The sequence below is a fragment of the Leptodactylus fuscus genome, chromosome 2, assembly GCF_031893055.1.
Source record: "Leptodactylus fuscus isolate aLepFus1 chromosome 2, aLepFus1.hap2, whole genome shotgun sequence".
Classification (NCBI taxonomy): Eukaryota; Metazoa; Chordata; class Amphibia; order Anura; family Leptodactylidae; genus Leptodactylus; species Leptodactylus fuscus.
Window position 1 is genome coordinate 60588634 of NC_134266.1, and position 17327 is coordinate 60605960.

General features: G+C 40.2%; 1 protein-coding gene across 6 annotated transcripts in view; it reads left to right on the forward strand.

Annotated features, from left to right (window-relative positions):
- The window catches only part of SGSM2 (small G protein signaling modulator 2), a 268214-nt gene that overhangs the window by 110343 nt on the left and 140544 nt on the right, over positions 1-17327 (forward strand). For all 6 annotated transcript variants that reach the window (XM_075263816.1, XM_075263817.1, XM_075263821.1 and 3 more), the window contains exon 2: positions 2606-2681. In XM_075263816.1, coding sequence (XP_075119917.1) covers positions 2606-2681 — 76 coding nt within the window. The remainder of the gene's footprint in view (positions 1-2605; positions 2682-17327) is intronic.

A 17327-nucleotide genomic window follows, 5' to 3' on the forward strand; every position in this document is an offset into this window, starting at 1 on the left:
GAGTTTGACTGCATGCCGGTCAGGGGAGGGAGTCAGGACAGAAACTCAATCTGTGATTCCTGTATTGACTCCTGGGATTTAATGTTTAATATATGATACTACACAGATAGATCATCAGCAGCTAGATAGCAAAAGGCTTTCTACAACACTGGTGTAGATTTACCAATACTGTCGTAGATTTAGATAGTACAAACTGGCTGGCAGCTAGCAAAAAACATGTGATAGCTGTCAGCTTGTTCAGCCAACAGCTCTTGTCCAACTTGCCATACACATGCACACTCCTCTCATGTGTACTGAGTAGGACAGGAGTAAAAGCCAATGCGAGACATGTGAGGATAAAAGGATCGGACAGTTTGGTTAAATTCCAATGCTAGATCTGTCTGGACAAAAGGATTGGGCAGTTGAAATCTTACTGCCTGATCCTTGTCTTCCCTGACATCGGCTGTCATAGGAGAGTAGGGAGAACCGCATACACATCCATCTAATGGTCACAGGCTGCTTTAGGAAAGATATTTATCACAGTGGCTAGATGATAAATTTGGTGCGCCTGTAGACTGTCTAGTCTAAGTTTGTACTCAGTTGGTTACTTTGTTACAGAATTTTGCTGCAAGATTTTGCTGTTATGGAAATGCTGCTTAAGCAATTCCACAAATGTAATGGAATTGCTATTTGAAAAAGAAAAGGAATAGCAGAAGTCCAGACGCTTCAGTCTAGGGGGTCACAGATAAACCAAATCCACAAGATAGGGGATAACCAGAAAAGCAAATCTGAAATCAGCAAACCAGAGAATCCACATAAAACAGGAAAAGATACTGGGAGTAAGTTGTAAGAACTCAGAGTCTAGGAAACTAATACAATCATAGGCAAGTAATATCGTAAGTCCCGGCCGAGTTTAAATACCCCGCCTCCGCCCTAGATTGGATGCTGATCTACAACCATAATTGCCTCTACATCCCAGACTGTGGACTGGCAAAACAAACCCAGGCAAAGTTTGAAAAGTAGGCAGAGTAACCTTAGAGCAACAGCCATGCAGATGCCGCATAGAACCCCCCACAGAATATGCCATAGCTAGGCCACACACCTCTGTCAAATTAGGCAAACTCTCTTTCCATAAATAAATTAGCAAGTAAGTGGGTGAATAAATTGACAGCTGGATCCTACACAGACTGTGTCCCTACAATCTGTGTAGGACCCAGTTGTCAATTTATTCACCCACTTTGTCAACATGAATACTAATACCCGGTTCTCACACCCAAATAACAGGGGACAGGCACAATGTGTTATGAGGAAATGTGCTCATAAATTTCTAATGTATGAAAAATGCTAATACATTTACTAGAATGGACACATCGGGGGAGCAGATAGGTCCTCTTTCATGTGAATGATTACTTTGATCTCCACCAATTTTGTAGACAGGTGGAATGGAATTTATTATGTAGCTATTTACAGAAGGATAAAGCCATGATCTGTTATTTATGAATGTAACCTGTATGCTGAGCGGAAAGAAAGCATGTACATCTGTATTCCAAGGTCAGCTAGTTCACTTCTGATGTCACAGTGGTGGCTGGTGTAATTATGTGGAATGGCATACTGGAAAATGTAATTATACAGTATATTGAGTTTCTTTACTGTTATTTTTGGATGTAAAGAATATGTCAGATCCCTGTCATGGATAATTGGGATTAACATCTGTAGCGTAATACATTTATCTATTATTCCTTTACAGTTCACTCCCCAGAACTGTAGAAATTATAGCCACATGAACCTGATATGAAGATGTAGAAGAACTGAATATGTTATGTATAATATGCTTCTTTTTTTACATAATCTGTAAAGGAGTTGTATCACCAAAGCAGTTTTATCCATGGGTCATAACTTGCTAAGTGAAGGGATCTAACCACTGAAAACTAACCACTAATCCCAAGTAGTGTAGTACCCAGCTATATCTGGCAGTCCCATAGAGAATGAATGGAGCATCAATGCATATACACTTTCTATTCCATTTCATTACTTTGAATAGGTCGTAACTTTCGTTGGTGGCAAAACTCCTTTAATAAGTGTACTGTAGAACTTAAATGGTACTAACTTTTCAGACAACTTAGTTACATTTTGTAGAGCATGTGATTCAGGACCAAAATGTAATACACTTTAATTAAATATGTTGCCACTTTCTGCCTGACATACCTCTGTAATGTTTCTGCCACTAGATTTCTCCCTTCTAGCTAATTTGCAGTTCACTCTCACTTACTAGGAAAGTTCTGTCTATAGTTACAAGATGGCTTTACAGTCAGTGGAAGGGGTCTGCTTTGTCCGTTTTTTTTTAGCCGGACACAAAGTCGGTTAAAAAACTGTTTCGCCGCGGACAGGCAGAAGATGCACACGGGCGGTCACTTTGCAAACACATTCAATTGAATGTCAAATTTCTCGGAGCAGAAGATGGAAACCTGCCGGATTGGCTAAACTGGACATCGGGCGCAGATGTAAACCCGCCCTCAGCTGTAAAACACTGACAGACTCAGCTCTTCTTCATTTTTAAATATATATAATGTATAACTACAGACAATTACAGGATACTCATTGTGGTCTGTGTTATTTTTTTTTACAGGTAAAACAGATAATGGAAGAGGCTGTAACCAGGAAATTTGTTCATGAAGACAGCAGTCATATAATTGCGCTATGTGGTAAGGATTTCCGCACATTGAACAGCTTTTGTGTTAATAATTACAAGCAAAAATGTCAATATGTGAAAAAGATATCAAAAATAATTTTTAATAAATCAATTAAGAAAAATGTCATACAACTGGCCGCAGATCCTGTAATTTGGGATAGCTCCTATGCCCTTAAAATACCATTCCACAATCATAGTTCAAGATATTGTGTCTATGCAGGAATACACACTGGAGAAATACAGCAGCCATTCAGACCAACCAGACATGCATTTATGTCTCACCGGTTCAGCTGTTTCTCCAAAGAGGTCAGATGTATTATTTGGAAGGTCCAAGTTGAATAAACCTTTGTTCACCCTCCAAGTATATGCCATGACCCCCACAAAATGACTCCCGCCCTTCCAAAGGTAATATAACAAAGCTATCCCCCAGACCAGATGTCCCTTACTGACCCTACGTTTCATGGCTGGTTGGGCCAATCCTCAGGGGACCTATTACCTAATGAGACCGCTTTCACATTACAAACTTCAAAATGTGGAGATGAAGAACCTTCCCAAGTCTGGTATCCAGGTAGCAAAGGGTAAAGCATTGGGAGATATTCCAAATTACGGGATCTATGACCACCTTTATGATATGTTTCTTATTTAATTTATTAAAAGTTATGCTTTATATCTTTTTCACATATTGAGACTTTTGCTGGTTATTATTGTTTTGGTGTCCATACAGATGCATGGATTAGGCATCGGTATATTGCTGTTTTGTAGTTTTTGTGTCAACCAGGCTATGAAATCATCTTGTGGAGTCAGAATCCAAGTTGGTAGAAATTAATTAACGAGGACCTTTCACCCCCTTCACCAACTCCAGCTCTTTGCATCCTTCATAAGGAACTGTTCTAGTGATTCCAGCTCAGTTGTAATTTTTTCTATATCCCTCAGCATTCCTGAACAATCTGTGCTGTTAGTTTCAGCAACCAATATCCCAATTAGGCATATTAGACCTCTACTATTAGGCGGTCCATCCTAGGTCAGAGCAGACAGACCCTGGATATATTTTATGGATCTAAGTAGTCAAATGATTTATATGTTGGCGGTACAAAACGCTTGATATAACCATTTTACTATAATAAATATATTATTATATATAAAGTGTTTATGAAGGAAGCAGAGTTGGAGTCAGAGGGTGAAAAAGTAGGGGAATTGGAGTTGACCTTCATTTGCCAGCTCAACAACCATTGTGCAGTATGGTAGTCAGTATGGCAACATTTTAAATTGAATTTTACCTATATTTCACTTGTAAGGTGTATTTCTGTGGGGTCTAAGGGTGCCTTCACACGGCGTTGCGCGTCACTCCTTTAAGACATGTATACATGTGTCCGAGCACGGCGCTTCAAAACAGAGCCCATTGATTTCAATGGGTGCCGATATACACGCGCTACCCATTGAAATTAATAGGTAAAAAAGCCTCCGATTGATTTCAATGGTAACGAGCATCTATCGGCACCCATTGAAATCAATGGGCTCTGTTTTGAAGCGCCGCGCTCGGACACTTGTATACGTGTCTAAAGGAGCGGCGCGCTACGCCTTGTGAAGGCACCCTAAAAGTAGAAGTTTTAACCCGTTAATATTTGATGTTGATGTGATATTTCATTCGATAGCACTCCCCACTTATTAGACAAATGTAACCTGTCATTCTACTTATTCCATGACTAGAAGTCACGTTCCTTAAAGTACATAACTATGTTTAAATTTGTAGAGAATTAAAACTTAATCATTTTTACAAATATAAATAAGAAAAAATTTGGCAGAGATTTAAAGATTTTTTTCTAAATGACAGTGGGGACACTATTTCATTTTGATAGGTTGCCAATGGATATGACCCATAACCCAGGAACTTTATATGTTCTGGCACTTGTCAGAAAACCAACCATGATTTTTTTTTACTGTTAGGGTGCGTTCACACGATGTAAAGTGGAGCGTGATCTGGCACGTCTTCGCGTGTCAGCAGTTTGCGCGCTCAAAAAGATCCCATTGATTTCAATGGGAGTTACGAGCGTATACGCCGCGTTATTTTGCACCCGTAAAATTATAAAATAACGTGGCGTATACGCTCGTAACTCCCATTGAAATCAATGGGATCTTTTTGAGTGCGCAAACTGCTGACACGCGTAGACGTGCCAGATCACGCTCCACTTTACATCGTGTGAACGCACCCTTACTGGGTTGTCATTGCATGCAGTGTCCTTGTCAGATAACCTGTCCACAATGAGGACATCATGGTCGGGTTTCTGACCATCCTCAGACCATAGAAAGTCCCTACATTCATGGTTATATTCATTGGTAACATATCAAAATGAAAGACTGTCCCCACTGTCATTTAGAGAAAATCTTTAAAACTCTGCCAAATGTTTAGTTTTTTAGATTATTATTGCCCATGGCCACAATAATGGTGGTCACACACTTTGGTTAGCGGTCATCTGAATGCACATTCATCCAATGGCTATTGTATTCTTCACAATTCCATATACACGCATGCATGTGATGTACTTGGCAGATGGGAATTAGCCATTGCCTGATTTCTTTGACAGTTACTTATTGTCCTCAAGAACAAAGAATCAGAATTATCAGAAGAATTATTTTGTGTTTTTATATCATTCTGTATATATTTTAGAAGAAGTAGAATACCGTTGCAGATATTAGGGGGTTTAGGTATTTCAGCACCATGGACAGCTCAGAACCTGGTGATGTTACTGAATGATGCTTGTAGAATGTATGTTTAGTACTATGTCATTTAGGTTTTACTTTACACTTTTATTGCTGTTTCCAATGACATTTAGAATAAAGTTTATTTTTTTTGTGAAACCATAAAGAAAACTGTACAGAGCATTATATAAAATCCTGGTACCTCTTCTACCTTTCTGATCTTATAGGTAACTTTAATATATAGTTATATAAATATATCTATAGTATGAGATATATGGTTTTACTAAAACAATAATATTTGCTTCTAAAGCAATTTCACAGCAGAAAATTAAGATCTCTTCACTAGTAGCTCTTCTGGGCCATTCACATCACGATCTTTGCATCTGTTTAGCTGTTCCATTTAGCGGTTGCAAAAAAGTACGATAGAAACAGATGCAACTGGATGGCCATTTATTTCTATCCATTGTTTTCTGAGACACAAAAGCATGGTATACCACGCTTCTCTCTGACAAAAGAAGATGGATAGAAATGGATGGCTACCCATTTCCACTCATTTTTGGCATTTTTTTATGTTGCCTTTATGCAAACGAATAGCTTGATGATCTGTTTGCCTCTGCGTTCTTCTGTTTTTAGTATCTATTTTCTGCATCCGGTAAACAGATCCACCACATGGGGGCTAAAAATGTCATGTGAATGAACCCTTCATTAGCATTGCACAATGATATAGAAGTGCCTCTCTGTTACCTTTGGGCACATGGATGCATCTAGTAGGTGCCCTATGGTTTGCTGATCTTTACTAAGATGGAACCTTTTATCGTATTTTAGTCTGTGTCTTTTTTCTTTATCCTCCCGATTTTTATACAGTACCTGTAACTTGCTGCATTTCATGCTAAAATCTGGAAGCCCTAAGGCTAGGGCCAGACGTTGCAGAAACATAGCTGTTTGGAGAAAAAATGCTGAGATTTACAGTATCTGCTATTTTAGATTTTATGTAATCTCATCCACACTTTGTGGGGAAAAGAACACCATATTTTTAAAAAAAAAAAAACACAACATGCAAATGTTGCCTTCAGAAACGCTGTGTTTTTTTTATCATTCCATAGGCTTACATGGGCCGGGGAAAAATGAAACTGTATTTGCTGCATTTTTTTTGCTGCAATTCTGCAATGTTTTTCAGCTTTTCTGCAGCATGTGTCCTTAGACTAATTCTTTGAGAACAAAAATTTTCGTTTTACACTTTTCGAGTATCCAGTCTGCCTGGTGTTAAATCTGAAATTAACTGATCACAAGATTGTTACCCCAGTGATTATAGAAAATTAGAATAGAGTCGGGAAGGAATTTTTTCCCCTGAAATGGGGCAATTGGCATAAGCCTCATGGGGTTTTTTGCCTTCCCCTGGATCAACACTGTAGGGGATTGTAGGGTTATAGGTTGGACTTGATGGACTGATGTCTTCATCCAACCTCATCTACTATGTATCTATGTAACATGTTTTCAATTGTTTGATCAATAGAAATATATGGTAATGTATGGCCATACAAAATAAAATATTGCATTGTATGTGAGCTGTTTAGGCTAGTGGCAAGTATATTATTATAATACACTGTATGTGCACTAACCTGTTCATACCAAGGTATGGAAAGGAGATTCTGTGTGTAGAGGGTAGAGACACTGTGCTATGTGCATCAGAGGAGCACGATTCCTATTCCTCCGTCCTTTGTGAGATTCATATTCAGAACATAAAAAGGAGGGCTGAGAGGTTAGCAGATTCCTGAGTCAGAGTAACAAAAAAGGAAGCAGTGCTTAGCCACTGTATTGTCATCTGTCTCTGATCTCTTCCGCTCTCCGTCTTTCATATCCTAATTAATATGACTCAGACAATGCTTTTAGCAGCACAGGACATTGTGTACCTGCATCTTATATGACAAAGGTCTAATCAGCACAAAAAACACGCAAAATGGTACTTAATATAGGAGCGAAAAAGACTAACGATAAAATTGGAAACATTTTTCTGACTAGTTTCCGTGTGGTCAGTGAACAGCTGTATTTCATTCACTGACTCAGAACCGGTTACACGTAATATCGAGCTGCATCATTCAGGATAATTCTTCTAGGGAAATAAAGTTTTATTTGGCTTTCCAGTGGTATAAAAAAGGAAGCAAAGGAATATCATGGGTTAAAAAAATGAAGCAAAATTCACTTCACCAATCCCCTTCGGTTTCTATTCTGATGGATACCAAGTCCTTGTCCTGTCTTAGCTGTGAATGCCTGTCAGTCAATCCTTGGACATGGCATTGACACACTGCATTTTACTGTGTGTCAAGACGAGACCAGTCAGAAGAGACCAGCCGGGATCCTGCAAGATGATTTTATTTATTTTTTAGACCATTTTGCCACTTTGCTGAACTTTTTTATTCTCAGGAATTCCCCCTTTTATTGTCAATAAATATATACTGCTGTTCTCTTATGTTTAATCAGTTTTTATTGAATTTTTTTTATATATATAAAAAGGAAGGAAAAACAATAAGTCAAAGCACACAGAGATGTGCAAGCCTCAGAAACATGAACAGGGTGCTCAATAATCAAACAAGGTTGACACCTTTAAACCAGCATAAGCTGGAGGCTAACAACAGAGGAAGGGAGGCCCAGAAGTACAGGGTCATAAAAACAACATTAATAAGGGAATGGGGTACAGACAAACAGACAAGGGGGAAACACAGTCAGGAAAACATGTTCACTAAAGAGGAAGGCAAGCATAACCAGCAACCTCCTCTTTGGGGGGGGGGGGGAGATTAAAAAAAAAAATCATATAAAAAGGTAGAACTGTATCAGGAGAAAAAACATGAAAGAAAAGTTAATGAGAGAAAAACCCACAATGGTCACAGAAATAATTTAAATCTGACAAAAGTAATAATGAATAAGAATTGTTGACCATCCACAAAGCTTCTGGGAGAATGTCCTATGGACAAATGAGACAAAAATCAAACTTTTTGGCAAGGCACATCAGCTCTATGTTCACAGACGGAAAAATGAAGCATATCTTGAAAAGAACACTGTCCTTACTGTGAAACATGGAAGAGGCTCTGTTATGTTCTGGGGCTGCTTTGCTGTATCTGGCACAGGTTGTCTTGAATCTGTGCAGGGTACAATGAAATCTCAAGACTAACTTGGGATTATAAAGGAAATGTGCTGCCCAGTGTCAGAAAGCTTGGTCTCAGTTGCAGGTCATGGATCTTACAACAGGATAATGACCCAAAACCCACAGCTTAAAACACCCAAGAATGGCTAAGAGGAAAACATTGGACTATTCTGAAGTGGCCTTCTATGTGCCCTGACCTAAATTCTATTGAGCATCTTTGGAAGGAGCTGAAACATGCTGTCTGAAGGAGGCCCCCTTCACACCCGAGACAACTGGAGCAGTTTGCTCATGAGGAGTGGGTCATAATACCTGCTGAGAGGTGCAGAAGTCTCATTGACAGTTACAGGAATCGTGTGATTGTAGTGATTGCCTCAAAAGGTTGTGCAACAAAATATTAATTTAAGGGAACCATCATTTCTGTCCAGGTCTGTTTCATGAGGTTTTTTTTTCTTTTTTAAATTCTGTTGAAGCGAAAAGCAATGTTCATTTTCATAGAATTTTTATTTATTATTACGTTTGTCAGATTCAAGTTATTTCTGTGACCATTGTATGTTTTTCTTTCAATAAACGAGGGGCACCAACAATTTTGTCCACGTGTGTATATAAGAGATTTAGCATACAGATCGTATTTACTTGTGTACTCACATTGTCTATGTAATACTGGTATAACAGCTGGCATCTTCCTACAGCACCTATGATGATAACACTGAGCACAGCTTCTTAACCCCTTAGATGCTGCAGTCAGTAAACAACCACAACATCTAAGTGGTTAACAAAGAGTTAATTTGACTTGATTTTCAGATGCAGAAATTTTTGCAAGAAAATCTGTTGCATGAGAAGGCATCCTGGGGCAGAAGACACACAGTGAAGGGAATTTATCATATTGTCTTGATGATCCCTGCACCACTGGAAGATTTGCCTGATTTATTACGACGCCTGGGGCATCCTTAACCAGGTCATGTGCCTGAAATCTGTGCCAGTTTGTAGCTATTGTACAAAACTAGTGTAAATGATGATGAATCTGGCTCGACCTACACTATGTCCCCACTCACATCAGGCCTCTTTTTTGGAAAGTGTTAAGGTCAATGTAAAAATGGCACTTGCGACAATTTTTGATTAAAGTGGTGTTTTAAGTAAAAAAGTTAAGGCCCAGAAGTTTTTCAACTTTGTGTTACAAAAGTGGGATAAGGGCTTAGTAAATCTGCCTGAGGGTGGGTTCACACCTGCGCCCGTGCGCGCTTTAAGCAGGTTTCCGTCTTCTGCCCCAAGAAACTGGACAGGGGACGGAAACGCGGCAGTCACTTTTCAAAAGTGAGCGCCCGAGAGCGTTTTGTATCTGTCCGTTTTTTTAACCGGACACAGTCCTGCATGTCCGACTTACACCAAAGATACGCCACATTGTGACTCGTCTACGCCAGATAATAAATTCCCAGCATTGTTTGTCTCCAGCCTATGGATACAACACAGCACTGAAGGATCACAGCCGCTCTTACAAATGCACTTTCTTCCAATTAGTAAGAATTGATTTCGGGATTATAATTCTAACATGGATATCCCCCAGTGCATTTTGTCAGCGTAACAGTGACACAGAATTTTTATGCGCGCTATATTTAGACAGAGGTTGTTTCCCCAGTTTATTGATTTTTCCTGTCTAACAATACATAAGGTAAGGCTCGTGTGTGTCTTTTACTGAATCAGTGTTAAAATGGCTACAAGAAAAAACGGTTTTGCTGGTGGTTGCTGTAGAGACCTTCCATTGAGGCTGTTAAGTAGCTTGTTATCCCAATGACATTGACCTATCTATCAGAGTAAACAAGACTGTAGTTATGGAAACCTCCTACTTGCAGCTCCGTGCAATGGAAAATGGTTTACTTTGCTCAGCTTATTCTATCCATCCTGCTAGGCATATGGGTGATGAACGGCACTTGCCATGTTTTGTGCCATAATAAATACCGTATGGCTATGATGCCGGTTGTTTTGTAATGTTTCACTCAATAATGCACCATACCCACAACACATAGATGTTTGCTTTATGAATTATGATCATGTTTTTGTTTGACTATTTTACGGCTACGTTTGATGTACAGTAGAATATTAGCTATAGTTTTTGTCATCTGTGCACAGGAAAGACTGTGACAGGTTCAGAGGCAGGCAGCTAAGGGATTAAATGGCATGGGTAGGCTTTAGTATCCAGAGAGATTATAAAAACCAGGGTTATTTATTAATAACCATGTATCAATACTAATATCTCTATCAAGAGGTTGTCATACCCAGGACCACAGATAAAACAAGTTAAAATAAGATAATCCTTTAATAGTCCCACCATGGGGACATTTCAGTGTGCTATAGCAGCATGATAATACGGATACAGGATGCTAACAATAATATATTACAGAAGGAGACAAATATAAGCTCAGGATAGCAGATAGGAGAAAAAAATACTAGGAGTCATAGCAGCTAGAAAAAGAAAAAGGAGACTTAAGGATCATTTAGTTCTCTGTGCGGAGGGATCTTTGCTTGGCTCCCTCTCACACTAGGGGTGAAGCATTCGGTCACTGACAGTACTGCCCAGCGCTATCACGGTCTCATACATGGGGTGGGATTTATTCTCCAGCATGGAGCTCACCACGGACAGTATCCTTCTGTCACCCACCATCTGTACTGGGTGACTATTGTAGTCATTTCCTATTCCTCTTGCAGTCACTGTTGCCTAAAAAACAGCTTTTCTGGAGCCTCAGCCTTATAGTTATTAGATTTTTTGTGTTGGGAAACATTTATGTGAATTACCAGATTGGAGGCAGCAATGTTGATCCAGAGAAAGGCAAAAATCCCATAAGGAAAAGGCCCCATGTTGTGGAAAAGCTGCTTCCCTTGCTGTAGATTGTGTTGCAGGTTTTTGGCTCATAAAAAATCAGCCAAATCTGCACCAAAAAAACAGCTTGTGGATCATCGCATTATGGGGTTTGGTTTTTTCCTTTCACTGGATCGAAATTGCTGGATAATAGGGTGAACTGGATGGACATATATATTCACACACAGTTACTGTGTCACTATGATATACATCATTTTCAGGTTGGTATTTGCTTATAGAGCCCTTGAGAAATGGTTTCAAAACAATAATAGAAATATTACATTAATATTAATAGATTCAGATTTAGACTAGGGCTGTCTGAAAGCTTTTCATAAGCCATGTGTATCCAAAGGTCATATATATTTTTACCACATCACTACATAGTTGCGGCCGTCAGTTTGATATTTCCAGTTTTGGTGAGACTATACCCATTGTTGCCTGTTTTTACGTCTTTTTATACAAAATGTTATTAGCATTCCAAACTACCTTATTAAGAAAAAAAACGCAAGCAAATTAAATGGATACAAATAGACGAGTTCGGTAAATCCACTTCAGTACAAATGTCAGACTTCTTGCCTCTAGATAGAAATGGTCTTAAACTACTTCAGCAAGACAATAGAACTTAAAGATCAAAACTGTTTCTAAGAAAAGGGAGATTGTTTCCCATAGTAAGCTGTCAGAGTTCAGCCGTCAGGGTCGAAACTGGATTAGGAAAAGGAAAACTCATCTCTGTCTAGATGCTATGGGGAGTTTGAAAGGATAAGGCTGAATATATCACTATTTTATCATATGTATTTTAGGCAGTTGTGGTTACTCTTTTATGCTTTAGTGCATCTCGAACCACTAAGATTCTTTTCACACTGCAACATGCAGTGTCTGTCCAATGGATGGGAGCTAACCGGACATGGAATAGCATCTTAAACGCATAGGCGCCTGCAGTGTTTTACTAGATGCACCTATGTGGACTAGTGCAGTCTGCTAACATAGGCTACTCAATAGAAACCAAAAAATACAATCTCTTGGTCTCTGTAAATATAGTGAGAAATTATGGGTAGGCTTAACATACAGTAGCCACTTGAAGCTTTCCTGAGCACATGTAGAAGAGGACAACCTCTTAAGACTAAGACCCCACGTTGTAGAAACTCTGCTTTTTTGTTGCAGCTTTTGCTGCATTTTTTGAGCCAAACCTAGCAGTGGCTACAGAAGGAATGAGAATTATCCATTATTGGCTTTGGCTCAAAAAATGCAGCAAAATCTGTAACAGAAAATTCAGCTTTTTTGCAACATAGGACCTTAACAAGTAAGGACTTTTTCAAGATGAATAGAAAACGCAGGGATGACCAGCGATGGTGTAAAATAAAATAAATACTTGATACTCCCCTTCTCCCAATCCTGTTTGGACAGTGTGTCACCAGTACCAAAATGTCAGGGACAGAAGTGCTGAGGCTCAAGAGCCTGCTACAGCCAACACTGGCCTCAGCGGTCAAATGTGCCAGTGACAAATCAGCAGTGACATCAGTGGTCACATGTGCCAGTGACATAGCAGTGACATCAGTGGTCACATGTACCATTGATATATCAGCAGTGACGTCAGTGGTCACATGTGCCAGTGACATATCAGCAGTGACATCAGTGGTCATATGTGGCATAGCAGTGACAACAGTAGTCACATGTGCCAGTGACATATCAGCAGTGACATCAGTGCTCACATTTGCCAGTGACATAGCAGTGACATCAGTGGTCACATGTGCCAGTGACATAGCAGTGACATCAGTGGTCACATGTGTCAGTGACATAGCAGTGACATCAGTGGTCACATGTGCCAGTGACATAGCAGTGACATCAGTGGTCACATGTGCCAGTGACATAGCAGTGACATCAGTGGTCACATGTGCCAGTGACATATCAGCAGTGACATCAGTGGTCACATGTGCCAGTGACATAGCAGTGACATCAGTGGTCACTAATGATGGTCAGCAGTGACTGGCCTCAGTGATCTCATGTGCCAGTGACATATCAGCAGTGATTAGCCTCAGTGGTCACTTGAGTCTCAGCAGGTCCTTCATGGCCATATTTAAAACTAAGCCACATTTTAGGCATGCCTCCAAACAAAAATGAAAGCTTACCTGCATGCAGTCTTTTGCCGTTATCCCATTTCTAAAGTTCAATTTCCTGGGTAAAAACCAAAGGAAAATCGTTTTTTTGGCTAAGGCCCCACATAATAAACCACAGCCAAAAATCACTGCGGACAGTGGAGGAAACGCTAAACTTTTAGACCTATAGTGTTACATGTTAACACCCCAGTAGAACCTTTTTCTGAACAAAGCAGGTAGTAAGTATTTAAAATTGTTAACAAATATGTTGCAAAGGTTTAATAAATCTTCCTCTATCAGTTTAATCATATAAAACATGTCTGTAAAGCTGTATAATGGAGGAATAACATGGTGCACTAAACCCAAGTAACAGTTCCCTTTAATGGGTAATAAGGGTTATTATTAAAATGCAGGCAACAAATAGCATCTATCCTCTGTGTCAGACATATGAAGGTGAATTCATGCTAGAACCATCACTGACATACAAAGCAACAATGAGAAATGAAGACTCTTACCTGAAAATACCCAAATCATGAGTCTGCGAGTTTCTCCTTTCCCCCCACAATAAATGAATTATGGTAAATTTCTTTCAGAGAACAGCAGACAATGCCTAAAGGTCTTCAGGATCTGAATCTGTCTTCTCAGCTGTGTTTATTAAAAAGCCTGGTGGCGCTGTGTTTTCACCGTGTTTTGTCTGCCGCCCTGAGGATTTGCGCTATATTCTACTGGTCTGAATTAAGTGGTATTTTTTATACAATGACAGACAAATTCTGTTTTATGTAGTCTCAGTAAACAGAATTTTTTTATGTTTTCTGACATTTTCTAAAGATGCAGTAAACTGCTTGCTGTTACCGTGTGAGCGGCTCGCCACATAAATACAGGTATAGCAAAGTTCAACTTGACACTGATGTAGTGTGATAACGTATCACAGAACACAGCAAAAAAGCACTTGAAAAAGGCTAAAGTACTATGTCACATTGTAGATGTGTTAGGCTAAGGTTCACACTAGTGCTGGTTTGTCGATTGTTCTGGTCCGTCATAGGATCAGAGCAATAGGCTGAAAATTAATAGAATGACAGATGCAGACTGAGCACCCTCTATTTACATCACCATTCATTGCATGAAAAAAAAAATCTTTGGTCCTGTGGCATGTCAAATAACCAGAGCTGCTGTACAATCCTAGCTTTATGCATCTTCTATCATGTCCATCTAAGGGCTTGTTCACATCTGCGCCCGGTCTCCGTTCTGCAGGTTTCCGTTTCCTGCACAAAACAGAGGCAGGATACAGAAACCTGCAGGACTCTTTCTCACCCATTCATTTGAATGGGTGAGAAAGCTGTGCGGCAGTGAGCGTTTTATGCTCTCCGCCGCAAAACCGGATTTTTTAATCCAGACACAGAGTCGGACATCCAGTACTCTGTGTCCGGATTTTAAAAAACAGTTTCGCGGCAGAGAGCATAAAACGCTCACCGCCGCTCACGGCCGGACCCAGTCTGTGGTTTCCGTCTTCTTGCATGCAGAAGACGGAAACCACAGAACGGAGACCCGAACGCAGGTGTGAACCTAGCGTCAGACTTATTAGGGCATATGCCTGTCTTAATAAAGGCCCTGACAGGTGCGGGGCGCAGTTGAAGTTCTGACCTCTTAATAAATCAGGTTCATGTTTGTGCACCATAATGGAAAGCTACACCAGTCAAGAAGTCACACCAGAACACTGGCATGAGTTATAAATGTATTGGGACAAGCTGTCGCCCTCTGGGTCCTACCAACACCATCCACATTGACAGAAAGTGGTGAGAGAGGCACAAAATGGGGGATGTGGCACACATTTGGTGTAAGAAAGGGCTTTGCAGCATATGTGCACCACATTGTCACTCATCTACATCAGAAAACTGGTGTAGATGGGATAACAAATTCCTCCACTGTCTGCAAGTGAACATAAAACGAGTGACCTGATTGAACTGCATTACTGCCACATTCGGTATCCATGTAAGGTGACATTCACACTGTCATTGCCTGTCCATTGTTCATATCCTTCTGGATCTCTCCCACTGTAACATCATTCCCAAAATACCGCTGACAGTAGTCAATAGCCAGGCTGCTCCACCACCCTCAGCAGACTGCAGCACTCTCAACCTTGGTGTATTCCACATGTGCTTACACTGCAACACTAGGTAATTGACTTAAAGAGGTATTATAGCTGCAACAAGTTTCCCCTTATCTACAGCATAGGGATATCTTACTGATCGTGAGGGCCAGACTGCCTCGAATTACACCATCCCAGCAGGTCGCTGGGATGCCATACAATGAACGTGTTGTTGGCATTGATGATCTGCATTCTCCGGCATTTTGGCAGCTCTCAAGCTGGCCTGCCGCTGAACTTGTTTCTTGCACTGTGCCTGTGATTGTTACGGAATTTCAGCAGCTCGCTGGAACGTCATATAATGTCCGTGTTGTTGGTGTTCATGATCCGCCTGCTCCAGCGTTTGTGCAGCTGTTAAGCTGGCCTGCCGCTGAACGCGTTCCTGGTGCTGTGCGCGTTCCTGGTGCTGTGCCCGTGATTGCTCCGGCAAGTTCGCTGGGCCGCCATATAATGTATATGTTGTTGGCATCGATGATCCCCCTCAGCTGCGCTTGAGGAGAACTCTGTTGACTTCTGGCTTCCTTCATAGTTGTCGTTGTTTGCAACAAATTAGATTCTCTTTTTTCAGGCATGTTGAAAATTGGCAAACTGCCAATTTGGATTAAAGGTGTTTGCCCATGACACTTTGTCTGCACTGGAGCAGATCAGATAATATGCAAATGTGTGGGTTAATGTGTGTTTACACAGAGAGATAAGAGCCCTGGCTTTCTCAGAAGTGTGTAATATAGTATGTGAACATAAATTCATAACAGTCATGAAGCCATATCATTTACCGGGATAGAAAGTAGCCTATATTTTAATTGAGGTTACAATCTATCTATGTGCTGAATTTCATAAAAATCCGTTCATCCGTTTTTGCGTGATTGAGGAACAAACATTCAAACACACAAACATCCAAACATACAAGCTTTCATATTTATAATATTAGTAGGATTATATCAGTCAGTGAACGGTATCTACTTGGTGAGAAATAACCTTGGAGCCATGCCATTGTTCTCTACTGAATCCAAAAATAAATAAATGAAATACATATCGCATATTGCGTCCTTCCTTTCCATTAACATAGTGATAATAGCTTTCACAAAGAGCAGATGTACTTCTCAAGGATAAAAATGAAGGTTGTGTCTTACGTTATCATGAATGTCCCTTAGTCTTAGTGTCACAATGATTTGGATAGAACAATGCTGTCTATTACTATCTTCTATTTTCTTGCCATGTAGGAGAATTATCTTAGGCTGTGGATCATAGACCACCATGGAAGGAGGTCATTAGATAAGTGTGGGCCGTATTATAGTTCTGTGCATAAGGCGCATAACTATTCAATAACAGTATTGGATCTCTTCCTAAGGGTATGTTCACAAAGCCGAAAATGAAGAGGCATTCCTCTTCATTTTCCGACGTCAGCATTCTCACCCACGGTCTAGCCGCGATGGGATACTGATGCAGTTTAGTCCCAGTAGGGAGTCTCGAGTGTGGACACTGTGGTTTATTCACCCACGGAATCCACAACAAGATCGAGCAAGATACTTAGTTTTTCTGCGCCCTGCTATGATCTCTGCTTCCCATTGAAAACAATTTGGAGGAATATGCCCTAGAGTCGGGGACGAAATTCCGCCCCCAAATCCACCATGTGGTCATGCCCTAACAAATCAGGAAATACTTTTTATGCTTGGATGAGATCTGATTACCTGACAGTCAAACCGGATCTTTCACCAGAATATGTTGGTCTATGTAAG